Below are 15,812 nucleotides of genomic sequence, written 5' to 3'. Positions count from 1 at the left end.
AACAGTGATAGCATGTGGTGACACAATCCCTAAATGGAAGCATGAGCCACTCAAATTAGCCTACCGGCATCCTGATGTGGTTGCAGACAAAGAGAAAAAGGAGCACCCAATTATAGCCTGCAGTCAGCTGTAATTACTCTAATCATGAAACTGTGGCCTCCAATGTTTCTTACACCACTAACATAATAGAGGCAATGTTCCTTGTTCCTTATAGTACAGTGACTGATTTGTATAAAATATTGAGGATAAACAGGACACAACTGAGTTGTCTAATGATTTTAGTACTGATCACTTCTTTCTGATCGGTCATGTATAGTTCGAATGAAGTCCTCTTCAGGTAGCATCTTCAATCAAGATAAGAAGCATTGCAATCAGTTTGAGAGGTAGCCATTGCACAACTACGCTTGTTGCTAAGAGACAGGTGCAAAAAAAATTCGTTGAGAGAAACGTTTTTGTGTTTAAAGTTTTGTGTTCAAGATTTTGAGTTCCCTGGGAAGGGAACTCACCATTGCGTGAGCTCCATGCTCTGAGAACCGGCATCTGAAGCTTGTGTTACATCATGCCTATTCATAGGCCTGCCCTGATCAGGTGAAGTGGCAATTAAGCACATCATGTGATATAAAAACGTCACCTGTGAACTGCACTGTCAGCCTTATTATCTTCAGCAATACTGCATGTCGGCGGATTTTGGAGCTCGCGTCATGACTCCTCCTTCCGCTATGGAAAGCCAAAAAAAAAAATCCTCTCTGACTCAAAGGAGCCAGAAGGGTGTGCCAAAAATGGAGAGCAGCTCTTAACCATATAAAGAGCTGCTTGAAGTGATTACTAAGGCTGGGTGAGCTGTTTTCTCCCCGTGAAAATAAATCTCCCTCAAACTGCAGAAAACTCACCTTTTTTTCAGAAGAGCATGACAAAATTTCACGCTTCTAGGGAAAATCATACATAAGCCATATTTATAACCCGTTATGTCGGATTATTCAGCCATCATGGGGAATGAACAGCACGGTTATTTTGCTATGCTGAAGGTGGAGGAGGCAATTGCGAGCTACCTCTCCCTATCAATGGTAGGTAATTTAGGGAGGCCCGGCTTTGCCATCCAAGCCATGTAAGGCCACCGTTATTTCCACGTTATGACCACCTTTATTTCCTGCTCCGCAAAAAAGATGGGAGTATGCAGCCAATTTTAGATCTGAGTCATCTGAACCGTACTATTCAAACATACAGGTTGAAGATGCTGACACTCAAACGTATCATTCCACATATACTGTTTGAGGACTGGTTTGTGACAATAGATCTTAAAAATGGATATTTCCACATAGAACTATTGCCCAGTCACAGGAAGTTCCTGAGGTCTGCGTTTGGAGGCAACACATACCAATGTCTCGTTCTTCGCTTTGGGCTAGCTTTATCCCCTCGCACCTTCACAAAGTGCATGGATGTAATTCTGGCTCCATTGCGACTCCAGGGCATCTGTGTACTAAACTACCTAGATGACGGGTTAATTCTACCACGATCCAGGGAACTGGCGATTCAACATTGAGCTGTTGTCCTCACCCACATGAACAGCTTGGGGCTCAGGTTGAACATCAAGAAAAGAATGCTTTCTCCAGTGCAGAGGACAACTTTTCTAGAGGTTATAAGTATTCTACTACGATGAGGGCATTTCTATCCCCAACATGTATAGGGTCAATCCTATCATCATTGAGTAAGACAAAGCTGGATGTGGGCATCCCCTCCAGTCTCTATGGGAGACTATTTGAGCTTATGGCAGCAGCAGCCAATGTCATAGCATTGGGCGTATTGCACAGGAGACCATTTCAGTGGTGGCTGAAAAGTACTCTGAGAGTAATCAGTTTCATGCAGCCATGCCTATGTGCACTGAGAATTTGGAGGTGTCCCCGGTTTCTAACCTTGGGTCACACTCTAGGGGCATCTCTTTTTCACAAGACGGTAATGACAGACCCCTCCCTCACGAGCTGGGGTGCTGTCTTAAATGGCTGTCCAGCTCACGGTCTCTGGAGCGGCCCTCATCTTGAGTGGCACATGAATCACCTAGAAATGTGGGCCGTATTTCTAGCACTGAAATTCTTTCTTCCTCAATTGAAAGGTCACAACGGTTATGACACAATGCAGCGGTAGTTTCATATATCAATCACTAGGGAGAATTATGTTCATGCCCCCTGTTCAGGCAGGCGCAACTAATTCTTCTCTGGGCAGAGTGCAACTTTTTGTCAGTGAGTACAATGCACTTTTGAGGCAACTGGAATGTGAGGGCAGACATCCTGTTGAGAAAGGGGCTGAGGCCCAGAGATTGGAGGCTCCATCCAGAAGTGGTGGAGTCCATATGGCAGAGGTTCGGCCAAGTGGAAGTGGATGTGTTCGCCTCTGAGGAGACAACACACTGCCTGCTGTGGTTCAGCCTCACTCCTCCCACGCCATTGGAGCTGGAAGCAATGGTGCACATGTGACAAAGGTCACATCTGTACGTTCTTCTCATGATCGCTCTGCTCCTACAAGTTCTAGCGAGAGTTTGCCAAGATTGTCTACGTCTGCTGCTAGTAGCATTTTATTGGCCAGCTCGAATATGGTTCTCAGAGATAATATCCCTTCTAGATTCCCATCTGCAAGGATCTATTATCTCAAGCCAGAGAGCTGATTTATCACCCTCGGCCAGTATGATGGAAACTGGGACTGGCCCCTGAAGGGCACCAGCTCATTGATTCTGGTCTCACAACTGAGGTTGTAGAGACCATGAATGCTAGCGCACCATCCATGAGGAAATTGTATGCACTCAAGTGGCGACTTTTTGTCTCGTGGTGTGAGGAACGTCAGCTAGACCCAGTGAACTGCACAATAGCTACAGTCCTGGAGTTCTTACGAGGATATTTCTCAGGAGGGTGGGCTCCTTTTTCAATCAGGGTCTATTGATGGAGCCTCTGTGGGGCAGCAATCGGTAACTGCAAGGTTTATACCTTTTATTTATACCTTTGTGGGACTTTTCTGAAGTCCTGGAAGGTCTGTCAGGTCCCCCATTTGAGCCCTTAGAGTCAGCCTCAGAGAAGCTTCTGACTCTAAAGGTAGCTCTTCTTCTGGCCCTGGCATCTCTCAAGCGAGTAGGAGACCTACAAGCTCTCTGTATTGCACCTTCCTGCCTTGACTTTGCTCCTGGATTAGCCAAGGCCTTCCTATATCCTAGGTTGGATTATATTCCTAAAGTGCCTACGTCTGCTGCCAGCCAGTAGTGTTGCAGGCTTTCTGCCCTCCTCCATTCCTCACACCAGAACAAGAGAGAATGCACATACTATGACCAGTAATGGCTTAAAGTACTTATGTTCACCGCTCTGGCCAGTGGCGTATGTCAGAGCAGCTGCTGTTCTGCTTTGGCAGAGACAGTAGAGGTGATGCTGTGTCGAGACAGGCCTATAAGGCATGATTTTAGACTAGATGCTGGTCATGCGTGAGGCCGCTTCCCACAGCATGGAGCTCACGCAACGTCTCGTTCCCTTCTCAGGGAACAGGGTTACGTGTGTAACCCAGACGTTCCCATTTGGGTTCTCTTCTCAAAAGAAAATTGGCATTTACGGTGTACTGTATAGTCACACTGTGACTTATTTTTTTAGAGGGTGGCCTTTTAAGTCATTACTGAAATATTACTCATTCCTCAACTCAAATGGGTAAAATTCATTTTGCCACAGTAGAAGTTCTGCTGAAAGGTGGGGACATTGAGCATGTAGCAACTGAATGAATGAATAAAACTATGATTATACTATAGAACATGGTTGTTATTATTTACCATTAGCTATATAAAGTTAATAATAGCTTTTACACTAACATATATTGTCTAATGGTCGTGTTGAAAATGGAACAGGACTATGCCTCCCATCAACCAGTGCACATCACATTATCACAAAACTCATGTCACATGACTGTTTGCACCTGATTCACATTTATGATTAATGCAAACTAGCATTTTCTGTTGATTTCTCAAATCGGATTGGTCCAAAGGTCCTGATTAATTTACTATAACCATAGCTCTGGCAGTAATTCTGATGACAAATTTTGTGTAAATGTGCTTATTCTAACCCTTATCACTTCCATATAAACTTACGCAGGGACTTGTAGAGCAGACAATACACATAAACAGATTCAAATTCAGTGTGTAATTACTGATATGTTGAAATTTTCTGTGACAACACATTTATATAACATTGTTGAAAGGAGTCTCCAGTATCAGCAATTCGTGACGCTCAGAGGTAAAGCTGTAAGTTTACATTTTCAGACACAAGAAATTTTTTCGGGACAAAGGGCTTTGCGAATCCACTTTACATCAGGCTGCATCATACTACCATGTCAGTGAATATTATCCTACAACAGCATGCCCTGCCATGTATTATTCCATAGATAATATACATTTATTGGAAAACCTAAACTCTGATACTATTATCACAATAGGCTTTTAGGTTATTTGATACTGTATGTGCTTTAGAAAATGCTGAAAAATTTACACTAACAAAAGTAGTACTGTAGCTATAGGGAACAACCTACAGTACATATGCAGTTAACACTTTTTATTTATTTATTTATTTATTTATTTATTATCTTTTTAGCTTCATTCTGATATGGACACAGAGGATGGTTCTGTGAAGTATGTCCTTACTGGAGATGGAGCGGGAACAATTTTTGAGATTGATGAAAACTCTGGTGATATCCATGCCACCAGAAGATTAGACAGAGAGGAGAAGTCCTCATACACACTTAGTGCTAAAGCAGTCAACAAAACATCTGGACATGTCCTGGAGAGGGCCTCCGATTTCATTATAAAAATCCATGACATCAACGATAACGAGCCAAAGTTCAGTAAGGACACTTACGTGGCCAGCGTACCCGAGATGTCCAATGTTGGTAAGTTCAAACATTAATTTGTTGTGACATGCTAGTGCAACAGCAGCTGGTGAGTTCTGACTGTTTTGTAATTAGACATTTTTGCTGATTCTGGCGCTGCCTGCCTCAGAGAATTCTGAGATCTACTTAAAGTGAAGTACGTCTTATTCCACAAGAAGTAATGACTCAACAGCCCCATTGAATTCAAACATCTACTATCCCCTCTGCTTTTTGAATATCACTTTTGAATTAAGGTGCCTTTATAAACAGTCCTTACACCATATGAAATAAAACTGAATGTCTACAATAAAACGTAAAACATAATCAGAATGCTCATAGATTTTTGATGCCTTAATTTTGTATTTTCCAACAGAAAAAATGGTAGGTCTATTACTGGAGACTTATGAAACATCTAGAACACATGCATTTTCATAGAATTAAATGATACAATGCTCACTGATGAGTGCTGGAATTTGTAAGCCCAATTATATTTAGTTCTCTGGCCAATTAGTTGTTGCCATTAAAAGGTATGATGAGCATTCAACCTTAGATAATTAAAAGAAAATGATTTCATCCAGTTTTAATTAATCCTATTATCATCAATGATTTTTTTTTACACCTATTAAGACAAACAGACTGAAAAAATGTAGATGAATGCACCAAAGCAAGTGGAAATCCATTACTCATTCTGAAGCACCAAATTAGCCTTTGGCTTTATCTCAAATAAATCAAAGCTCATTTCAGATGAGACAAAGCATGGCAGATTGTTTTGATTAGAAGTTTAGGGTTAGGATAACATAGCCATTGTTGATATTAATGATATCATGGCTGACAAACAAATCTGTACTTAAGAAAATTAATAAGTGAAATGAGTCATGGCAGGTTTGTGACCATACATGGATTTTCTATTTACAGCTCCTTAAACATAGTGAACTTCGTAAATTGAAAGTTTAATCTGTAGCAATATGTGCAAATTAGTGCACTGCAGAGATATAAACATTTTATATTGCAATGACTAACTTTTGTTTTTTTCAAATTAACAAATGATAAAACTGTTTTATACACAAGTTTTTATAATGAGAATGGAATATGTAATGTTTCATGATTTGTTTTAACATCAGGCTATTTTTTAGCTGCAAAACAGGACTTTTTTGTAATGGGTCACATATAGTAGAAGTTGGAGGTAAAAGGATCACTCTTAATGGAGCTTTCTCCGGCTTCCTGGGGCTCTTGCACTTGAAATCCTAAGACTCCACCAACAAGCCCACGCTCTCCCTTTCATATGTCTATTTCTCTATGGGCTTTGGAGTTACATCATACACAGCAACTCTAAATAGGACACCGCACTCATAAGCCAACTCGTTTTCCTCCCTCCTCTCATCTCTCTAAATGCAGAGCTGATTCAAACGCACAGCATGTGTCGAGTCAAGAGGTCATGGGTGGCACTTGCGTTTAAGCCGAACAAACCGGCCATGTGTTGTGAACGTGCTCTCTGTTAATCAGGCTTGGCCATCCGTAAAAAGTGAGCCTCTGCACACTCCATGTTTTCCCAGCACCATTGGAGAGCGACAGATGTTTCTGAGTTCATTAGTATTCTCCAAGCTGGGCCGAAAGTGAACACCACTCAATAGAGGTCTCAAAGATGCCAAGGACGACATGGACACCATGTGCACACCTTTCGAAAAAAGATGGAAGAGTTGGGTCACCTTTAAAATTTATTCAAAAGTGGAAAGAAATGTTTGCAATACATGGACAAAGTGGCAGCATGACTGATGCAGAGAGCATTTGGATGATTATGATGAGTTTTAATTGTCATGTTAAAGCAAATTTAGGAATTATATATTTTTTTTCATTCAAAAGATCATTTGAATTAAGATTTGTTTTAATCTTTCAGACCTTACAGCTTGATTCAGTTTTATTGGACAAACAAAATTATCATTATGGCACAGAAAATCAGCCAGACCTGTATTCATGGAAGAAATTATATTCTTGTTTAATAGTAATAATGCAGACCTGTTAATATTAGCATTTTGTCATTCTTAGTGTAATATGTAGATAAAATATTTATTTAAAGCAACTGTACTATGTTGAATTGGAAAGGAAATCTAAAAATGTCATCCTACCATAAATTGAGATAGCCTACTTTTGGTTTAATTAGGCTAATTATAATTCTTTGAGTAGATCATACTGTGTTACTCTGGTTTCATGATCCCTAACTAGAGAGAGAGCATGAAAAGGATGGGATGACCCAGTATTACTAGACTTATGGAAATTTGACTATCAAAGAAAAGTTCATCACATAGTAGTACTGAGGTAATAATGAGATTATGATTTAGATATTAAGCACCATGATATAAGCTGATCAGGGATAAAAGAGCAAATGATCGAGCAACGCCTGGCCTTCATCACTGGTCACACTGGGGGTGTGCACACAAATTTACATATTTTAATTACAACTCAAAGGGTGTGCACATACCAGCATAGTGCCACCGGGATGTGTTTTTATGAAGAAGAAGAAGGGCTTAGTTCTAGTAGTAGTAGTAATATACATTATTTTCTAATATGAAAATTGGATATGATGATTAACTGTGTGAGCTACTTTGACAATATTTCTTCTTTCATTGATTCTTTCCCCCCTTTTTTATCCCTTCAGGTGCATTTGTAATGAGAGTAACTGCTACAGATGCCGATGATGAATCCTATGGAAACAGTGCCAAGCTTGTGTACAGTATACTACAGGGACAGCCATACTTCTCTGTGGAACCTGAAACAGGTAAATACACCACAATATTGGATTTTGAAAAGTATTTTTAATAACATTCATTTGTTTTTTATCTATTTAATAAAAATCCATTTTACTACTTCCATTTACACACTATACCAGCATCACATATTTCTGTTCTCTACATGGAATCAGTAGTAATACTCGCATAGCGCTGTCCTTTTATCCCTTGAGCTTGTGCTGTGATGTTAGGTAGTCATGCTACTCTGAGCATTTTCTCACTAAGTGAACAAGTTATTCTGGGTCACTGTATTGAAAGCAGTGAAGTACAGCTATGGGCTAACATAACTATATGTGAAATCCAATTTGATCAGTGCATTGTGTGGTTGCATTCTGCCTTTTATATCCCATTTATTTGCATAAAATGCAGAATGTTTACCCATTCGCCTTAGATTCATTCCTCAGTCATCCTAAACCACAGACCAGTGTCTTAACAGGGCATAACTGTACCTGGAAATAGAGCTACAGACAATCTGTCTGCTGTTGAGAAACTAAATCGCATATTAAAACATATGAGCAAAATTCATGACATTCCTATTACTCGAGCTATTTCAATCTACTTGTGATGCAGCTAATATGTTTGATGGATGATTTGTATTATTCAATCAGGTTTCACTCTAGGCCAGTATGCTTTCTATCTAAATCAAGGTGAAATCATGATGCAGCCTAAAATTCCACAGTGTTGCTAGGGTTTTGCAGTTGATCAAAGTGTGATAGTTATTATATAAAAGTCCTTGTGCTCCTGTGGCAATTTGGCTATATATTTTAATATGAGAATATCCCATCTGGGTGAAGAGTATTAACTACATTTACAGTTCAGTAGAGCCTCTGAAAGTGCTTAAATTGAGCATAAACAAAATCCATAGACATTTAAGTGTATATGTCAAATACAAACCAAAGCATATTCTGTAAGGTCGTGTAAGATAATATTCTTTTCATAAGCTCATGATTAAGCATCTCTCAATACAGAATTATTCATTAAAGAATGTGTAGCCTTTGTAGAGAGCCCATTTTATAGATCTGCTTGTTCTGTAATGTTTGACAGATCACCAAATTTTTATTGAACAAAATTTAATTGAATTCATTGATACCTAAATGTATTTTACTACCATTTTATTTATTACATATGTCAGAAACAAATACAAAAACAAAAATAATAATGTTGTGCTAACAGAGCAAAAAACTATTAGATGAATAGCTCAGTGTCAAACACAAGTGAATTTAATATACAGTCAATATTAAAATTTGCAGGACTTTGTGATGTCAAATTTGAAGCCAAGATAAACCATGTCAGTTCATTCTTCACCTTTAATGTGATATAATGTAGAAACAAATGTAAAAACTAATTGAAAAATTTTAGAAAAAAAGTAAAACAGAAAAGAAAAAGAAAAAAACTTACAGTAACCTAATTTCATACATAAGTCTGCACAGATTATTTATTTTGGTTTTATGTTTTACATCACAAAAATCTGCAATTTTATCAGGAGTGTGCAGACATTTTTTTTTTTTTTTTAAATATCCAATGTATATAGCATCTTAGCTTTCATAGTCACATACTGTAGGTATTAATCCTTTGTTGTGTTATTTATTGTATTCTGTTTGGGACAGGTATGCAACTTATCTGTTGCTTTACACGACACATGAGATGTTGGACAGTGGTGGTAAGTTGGCAAAAAAGTGGTGATGAGCCATAACCATACTCTGAGAACTACTGAATGAATCAAAAAGTCACTCAATGAATAAACACAAGGAAAATGCCAATTTTTGCCCCTGTTCCACGGAAGCACAGATCTTGCCTACATCTCTGCATAACTTTACTCATTTTAATTACTTTTAGTGACACACCCACAACAATTGGCCAACAGCTGTTGAAATATGCACTTTGATGCACTGTGAATATACTGTAATTCCTTTATTCCTTCATTTATCTTCAGTAACTGTTTGATCCTGGTCAGGATCACAGTGGATCCAGAGTCAGATGGGGATGTCGGTTCATCACAGGGTACCATGTCACACATTCACACCTAGACAGCTTTTTAAGACCATGCTCCAGCCCGAGAGGGAGGTGTCTGTCATTACCATCTTGTGCTAAGGAGACACCCTTAGAGTGTGACCCAAGGATAGAAACAGGGGACACTTCAAATTCTCAGAGCACGTAGGCATCGCCGCCTGACACCGATTGCTCTCAGAGGTTTCATCCTTGGACAAAGCCCCCAACTTCTGAGCCACCACTTAACGGTCTCCTGTGCAATAGGCCCAATGGTATGACGTTGGCTACTGCTACCATAATCTCCAATTGTCTCCTATAGAGACTGGAGGGGATGCCAAGATCCAGCTTTATCTTCAAATTTTGATAGGATTGACCCTACGCATGTTGGGGATAGAAACGCCCTCATCGTGATAGAATCCTTAGAACCCCTAGAAAAGTTGTCCACTGCACTGCCGAAAGCATACTTTTCTTGAGGTTCAACCTGAGACCCCAACTCTTCATGTGGGTGAGAACAACATCTCGATGTTGAACCACCAGTTCCCTGGATCGTGCTAGAATTTACCAGTCGTCCAGGTAGTTTAGCACAAGGATGCCCTGGAGTCACGATGGAGCCAGAGTGACATCCATGCACTTTGTGAAGGTGCGAGGGGATAAAACTATCCCGAGGGAAGAACCTGATCACCTTCAATGCAAACCCTAGGAACTTCCTGTGACTGGGTGCTATTTCTGTGTGGAAATATGCACCTTTTGGATCTATTGTCACAAACCAGTCCTCAAACTGAATCTGTGGAATGATAAGTTTGGGCATCAGCATCTTGAACCTGTATGTCCGAAGAGTATAATTCAGACGAAGCAGATCTAAAATTGGCCTCATACTCCTATTTTTTGTGGACCAGGATATAATGATTGTAAAAACCTCCCTCCCTCAGGGAACAGGGTACATGTTCTATGGCCCCTTTGTCCAAGAAGGATCTTATGTCCTGCGCTAACGTCAGGCTCTGGTCTTTGCTGACTGCTGTGGTGAGCACATCTCTGACCCGGGGGGGTCAGCTCTGAGCTGGACCTGGTAACCCTTTTCTACGGTCGACAGAACCCATGGATCCACATTTGGCAGTAGTTTCCACACTGCCAGACCATCTTTTAGTGATGTTAACTATTCCACATTCTATTGGAGGGAAAGCATCAGATTTTCGTTGCCCTGTGACAGCTCGCTGACCAGAGAACACTAAGAACTTGGAACAGCCTTGGCTAGGAGAGACACTACAGTAGCACTGGGGGCTAACTGCCCTAACAACCTCATGTCCTCTGATATGTCCCTCCACAGCCCCTCAGGACTGCTCTTCTTCTAGTAGCAGGCCACGACTGTGGCCGCCCAGTTCCCCTGGCTGTTTGCGGGGGTTGGCAGGCTATTGTACTCGCCTCTGTGTCTCCCTCGCACTAGCACTGGCCCGGGCTCCACCCGTGCATGCTCAGGTGAACTTGACACAACAGGAAAGGAACTGGCTGAATGCTGCGGTATGTCAAGCTCACTCAACAGGTCTGTTTGGTAGGCCTGCAACACTGTCATTGTCTGCAGTGACCCACAAGCAAGACCCACTGCTGCATAGGCCTTGCCCACCAATACCACCGAGAATTTCATAGATGAGAGGACGGCACAGAATATTGACCTCCCCATACGTCCCTTGCTCCACCCTCGCAAGGTCCAGTTCATAGACAGATCCCCCATAGGAGGGGAATCATATGCCACAGTTCGCTGCCAATCAACGTTCAAATCAGTGCCCTCCACCACGAAACCTTTGTCCTTTACATCACAGTTTCTACCAGACATCCCATCATTCTCGGCTTACCCTGGCTAGCACTTCACAACACCCAGGTCTCGTGGACAGACAAACAAATTACCCAATGGTCTCCGTACTGTTTGCGCAATTGTCTAAGGGGTCCCACGGTCCATTTGGCCACTACGACAGTGGAGAGTCCCATGTTCCTGTCAAAGTCCCTCCAGAATACCGGGATCTCTGTGAGGTGTTCAGTAAGGAAAGAGCAAGTGGTTTACCACCACACAGACCCTACAATTGTACCATCGATCTCCTACCCGGGCCAGCCCACCTCGGGGCCGTGTGTACCCGCTCTCCCAAACTGAACATCGGGCCATGGAGGAGTACATTCAGGAGGCTCTCCAGCAGGGATACACTCAACCATCCATGTCCCCCGTGTCGGCCAGGTTCTTCTTTTCTAGAGAAGAAAGGAGGGGCCCTTCGACCATGCATTGATTATCGGGGCCTCAACCAGGTGACTGAAGTACCGGTATCCCCTGCCACTCGTGACCCTGGAACAGCTGCAGTCCGCGACCATCTTTACGAAGCTGGACCAATCTAGCGTGTACAACCTGACCCACATTAGGGAGGGGGATGAGTGGAAAACGGCCTTTAGTACCACCTCCGGACACTACGAGTACCTAGTCATGCCATATGGGCTCACCAACCCGAGTTGCCCGAGTTGCAGGGAAATACCGTGATACTGGTGACCGTTGATCGGTTTTCGAAAAACCAGTCGCCATTGTTCCCCTGGAATACCTCCCCCACTGAGTCACCAGCGGTAGATGAGTATTTACGCCAGAGTGAACAGGTCTGGGAATGCGCCCACCGACATTTAGTGCAGGCTTCCCGCACCACCAAACGAAAGTCAGACCGGTGCCGGAGGGATCACCCCAAATATCAACCCAGGGACAGGATGTGGCTCTCCATACCCCTCCCGGGCAAGAAGCTCCAACCTAAGTGTATCAGCCCCTTCCGAGTCTTGAAGCAAATTAACAAAGTCACTTACCACCTGGCCCTACCAAAACAGAGCCACATCACCCCGTTTTTCCATACCTCTTTCCTCAAACCAGTGATACTGGGCCCCTTGGCCACGGTAGTGCCAGAGGACTCCCCAACAGAACTGCTAGAGATTGAAGGCCACCCAGCCTACTGCGTCCGTGACATCCTGAACTCCAGATGTAGGAGAGGAAGGCTCGAATATCTGGTAGACTGGGATGGGTATGGCCCAGAGGAGCAGTGCTGGATCCCATCCCAGGACATTCTGGACACAAATCTGCGCAGAGACTTCCAGAGCTCATCCAGCCAAACTGGGACCCTGGCGGAGGGGGAAGCCTCGGAGGGATTCGGCTCCTGGAGTGAGCCCTTTGGGGGGGGGCTCTGTTACGCCACAGTGAACGCGTGACTGCAGTTCTCAGTATACAGTGCCACCCACTAACATGGCAGACGAGGACTACACTTCCCAGCCATGCCCGCGCTCGAGTTCGCCGGAGTATTGAGTACGAACACCTATGCTGCACCAAAACTTATAAAAGGTCTCGTTAACTTCAGCGTCTCATGAAGAAAACGCTCAGCAGCCTCGTCTCTGTCGTATACCAAGCCGTAGTTTCATATCCGCTATCTTGGTCTAGACATTAGCTTTGTTTGTTGACTACAATTCTGCTTAAGCCCAGTATTACCTGTTTGCCCAATCATCTGACCTTGATTTCCTGCCGTACTCCGTTTGTTGTCTGCCCCACGCACTCTAGTCTGTTCGTCCGCACTTGTCTCCGCCAATCGTAACACCTATAAATAGGCATGATTTTACATAAGCTTCAATTGCTGGTCGCGTGAGAGCGCTCCCATAGTGTTATGCTAAACGCAACCTGGAGTTCCCTTTGAAAGGGAACAAATCTGATGGGCCAGTAAAGATAACAGACTACAGTCCAATTTCATCCAAAGACCAAGACAAACTGAGACACTCTGCTGCACTACTGTAGACCCTGGCAACCAAAGGGGTTTATTAAATAAGGTCTGGTATGGTATCCATTTACATTCTGGATGCCTTCCTTGAGAAATACCTTAGCAAAATTCCACCCAAAGCAAAAGCCCCCTACCTGCAGCCCAAAGAACGACCGCTGTCAATGATATCATCTAGTATGCTCTTATTCCTTTGGGAGTGAATAAGCTGGCTCAAATGCTGCCCAGAATGTGCAAGGAGGGCAGGACACAAACCAATACACAAATTATGCACAAACCACAGGGTGAGTGCCACTGCAATTCAAAAATTGTCTGATTCAGGGTTGGAAGCAAGTGAGATTATGGCCATGAGTGGGCACAGGTATGTTAGCTGTGTTTCCCCCTAACAACCTATAGCACAGATAATGTAATTCTTTGTTTTAGGTGGGTCAGCTTGCTAAAACCCTACTGGAGACTATCCCTTGAGAGTAAAAAATGTTGGAGTAGAAAACGTTGGCAATATTAGCAGACGAGGACCTAAACATAACACCAGCAAAGCTACACGTTCATTGGATGCATTTTTAATGGGAATGTACAAATCAATCTGGGCCCAATGAGCAGTAAACTAGCCAGCGAGCAGCAAGCTAGTCAGTGATTTTCTACAGTGGCATGAAAACATGCAATGCTGTCTCCAACTGTGGATACTTTGGGATCTATTTCCATTAGTGGTGGAAAAATAAACAAAATATTTGGTCATATTGTGTCTGAATATTCAGTTATTGATATTCATTTATTGTTTTTAGAGCTGTTGTATAAAAGCAATATCACACTTACAATCATGCTGTGCTGATATTCCGCATAACTGCACTTATTCAGCACAAACTCTTGCTTGTGCGATATTGCTTAAATATTATGCATAAATATTCCAAGTTGTATTTATTTCATTAATCACTGCAAATTCATCTTTACAATCCTCATTATAAAAGGATAAACTAGAAGTACATCAGCAGAAAATCAGAAACTTAGAGAAGGGTTAAAAGGCTGTATCTACTGTTATTTCATTGTTTGTATTATGTGCCAACAGCTAATTCTGTGCACAGCTGTGTCCATGAGATAGTAAATCATGATGTTATTCTGAGTATTTATTTAGTTCACAACAGGTGAACCCATTGTGGAATTCAGGTGTGTAATTACACATATGTTGTAATTAGTTATATTTCCAAATTAAGTATCAAAACTATATAGTTTTTATAGATGGATTTGGTTAAATACAAAATGGAAAATAAGTATAGGTCTGATAATAAAGTTACATGTCAGATAACACCTATCAAGGTCATAATAGGCATGCATTTTTGTTTTCCATCAGGTGTGATAAGGACAGCTCTGCCCAATATGATACGGGAGAACAGGGAACACTACCAGGTGGTAATCCAGGCTAAGGACATGGCAGGACAGATGGGTGGTCTCTCAGGGACTGCCACAGTCAATATCACACTGCTGGATGTCAACAACTGCCCTCCTCGCTTCCCTCATAGTAAATCCCTGCTTTTACATGTTGTACATGTGAACATCTTTATGAAAGAAAAAATCAATGTCACTGCATTGAGTTGAGTTAAACATAATCCTTAAATACAGTGAGGGAAAAAAGTATTTGATCCCCTGCTGATTTTGTACGTTTGCCCACTGACAAAGAAATGATCAGTCTATAATTTTAATGGTATGTTTATTTGAACATTGAGAGACAGAATGACAACAAGAAAATCCACAAAAACGCATGTCAAAAATGTTATAAATTGATTTGCATTTTAATGAGGGAAATAAGTATTTGACCCCCTCTCAGTCAGAAAGATTTCTGGCTCCCAGGTGTCTTTTATACAGGTAACGAGCTGAGATTAGGAGCACACTCTTAAAGGGAGTGCTCCTAATCTCAGTTTGTTACCTGTATAAAAGACACCTGTCCACAGAAGCAATCAATCAGATTCCAAACTCTCCACCATGGCCAAGACCAAAGAGCTCTCCAAGGATTTCAGGGACAAGATTGTAGACCTACACAAGTCTGGAATGGGCTACAAGACCATTGCCAAGCAGCTTGGTGAGAAGGTGACAACAGTTGGTACGATTATTCGCAAATGGAAGAAACACAAAAGAATCAATCTCCCTTGGCCTGGGGCTCCATGCAAGATCTCACCTCGTGGAGTTGCAATGATCATGAGAATAGTGAGGAATCAGCCCAGAACTACACGTGAGGATCTTGTCAATGATCTCAAGGCAGCTGGGACCATAGTCACCAAGAAAACAATTGGTAACACACTACGCGGTGAAGGACTGAAATCCTGCAGCGCCCGCAAGGTTCCCCTGTTCAAGAAAGCACATATTCATGCCCGTCTGAAGTTTGCCAATGAACATC

The 15,812-nt window shown here is 42.1% G+C and overlaps 1 protein-coding gene across 2 annotated transcripts in view; it reads left to right on the top strand.

Moving 5' to 3' along the window:
* The window catches only part of LOC108273491 (cadherin-10), a 51,800-nt gene that overhangs the window by 17,545 nt on the left and 18,443 nt on the right, over positions 1–15,812 (top strand). For both annotated transcript variants that reach the window (XM_017482755.3, XM_017482756.3), the window contains exons 3-5: positions 4,608–4,902; positions 7,535–7,654; positions 14,772–14,939. In XM_017482755.3, coding sequence (XP_017338244.1) covers positions 4,608–4,902; positions 7,535–7,654; positions 14,772–14,939 — 583 coding nt within the window. The remainder of the gene's footprint in view (positions 1–4,607; positions 4,903–7,534; positions 7,655–14,771; positions 14,940–15,812) is intronic.

This window comes from Ictalurus punctatus, chromosome 13 (assembly GCF_001660625.3).
Source record: "Ictalurus punctatus breed USDA103 chromosome 13, Coco_2.0, whole genome shotgun sequence".
Taxonomy (NCBI): Eukaryota; Metazoa; Chordata; class Actinopteri; order Siluriformes; family Ictaluridae; genus Ictalurus; species Ictalurus punctatus.
This window is presented reverse-complemented; position numbering and strand designations above follow the sequence as displayed.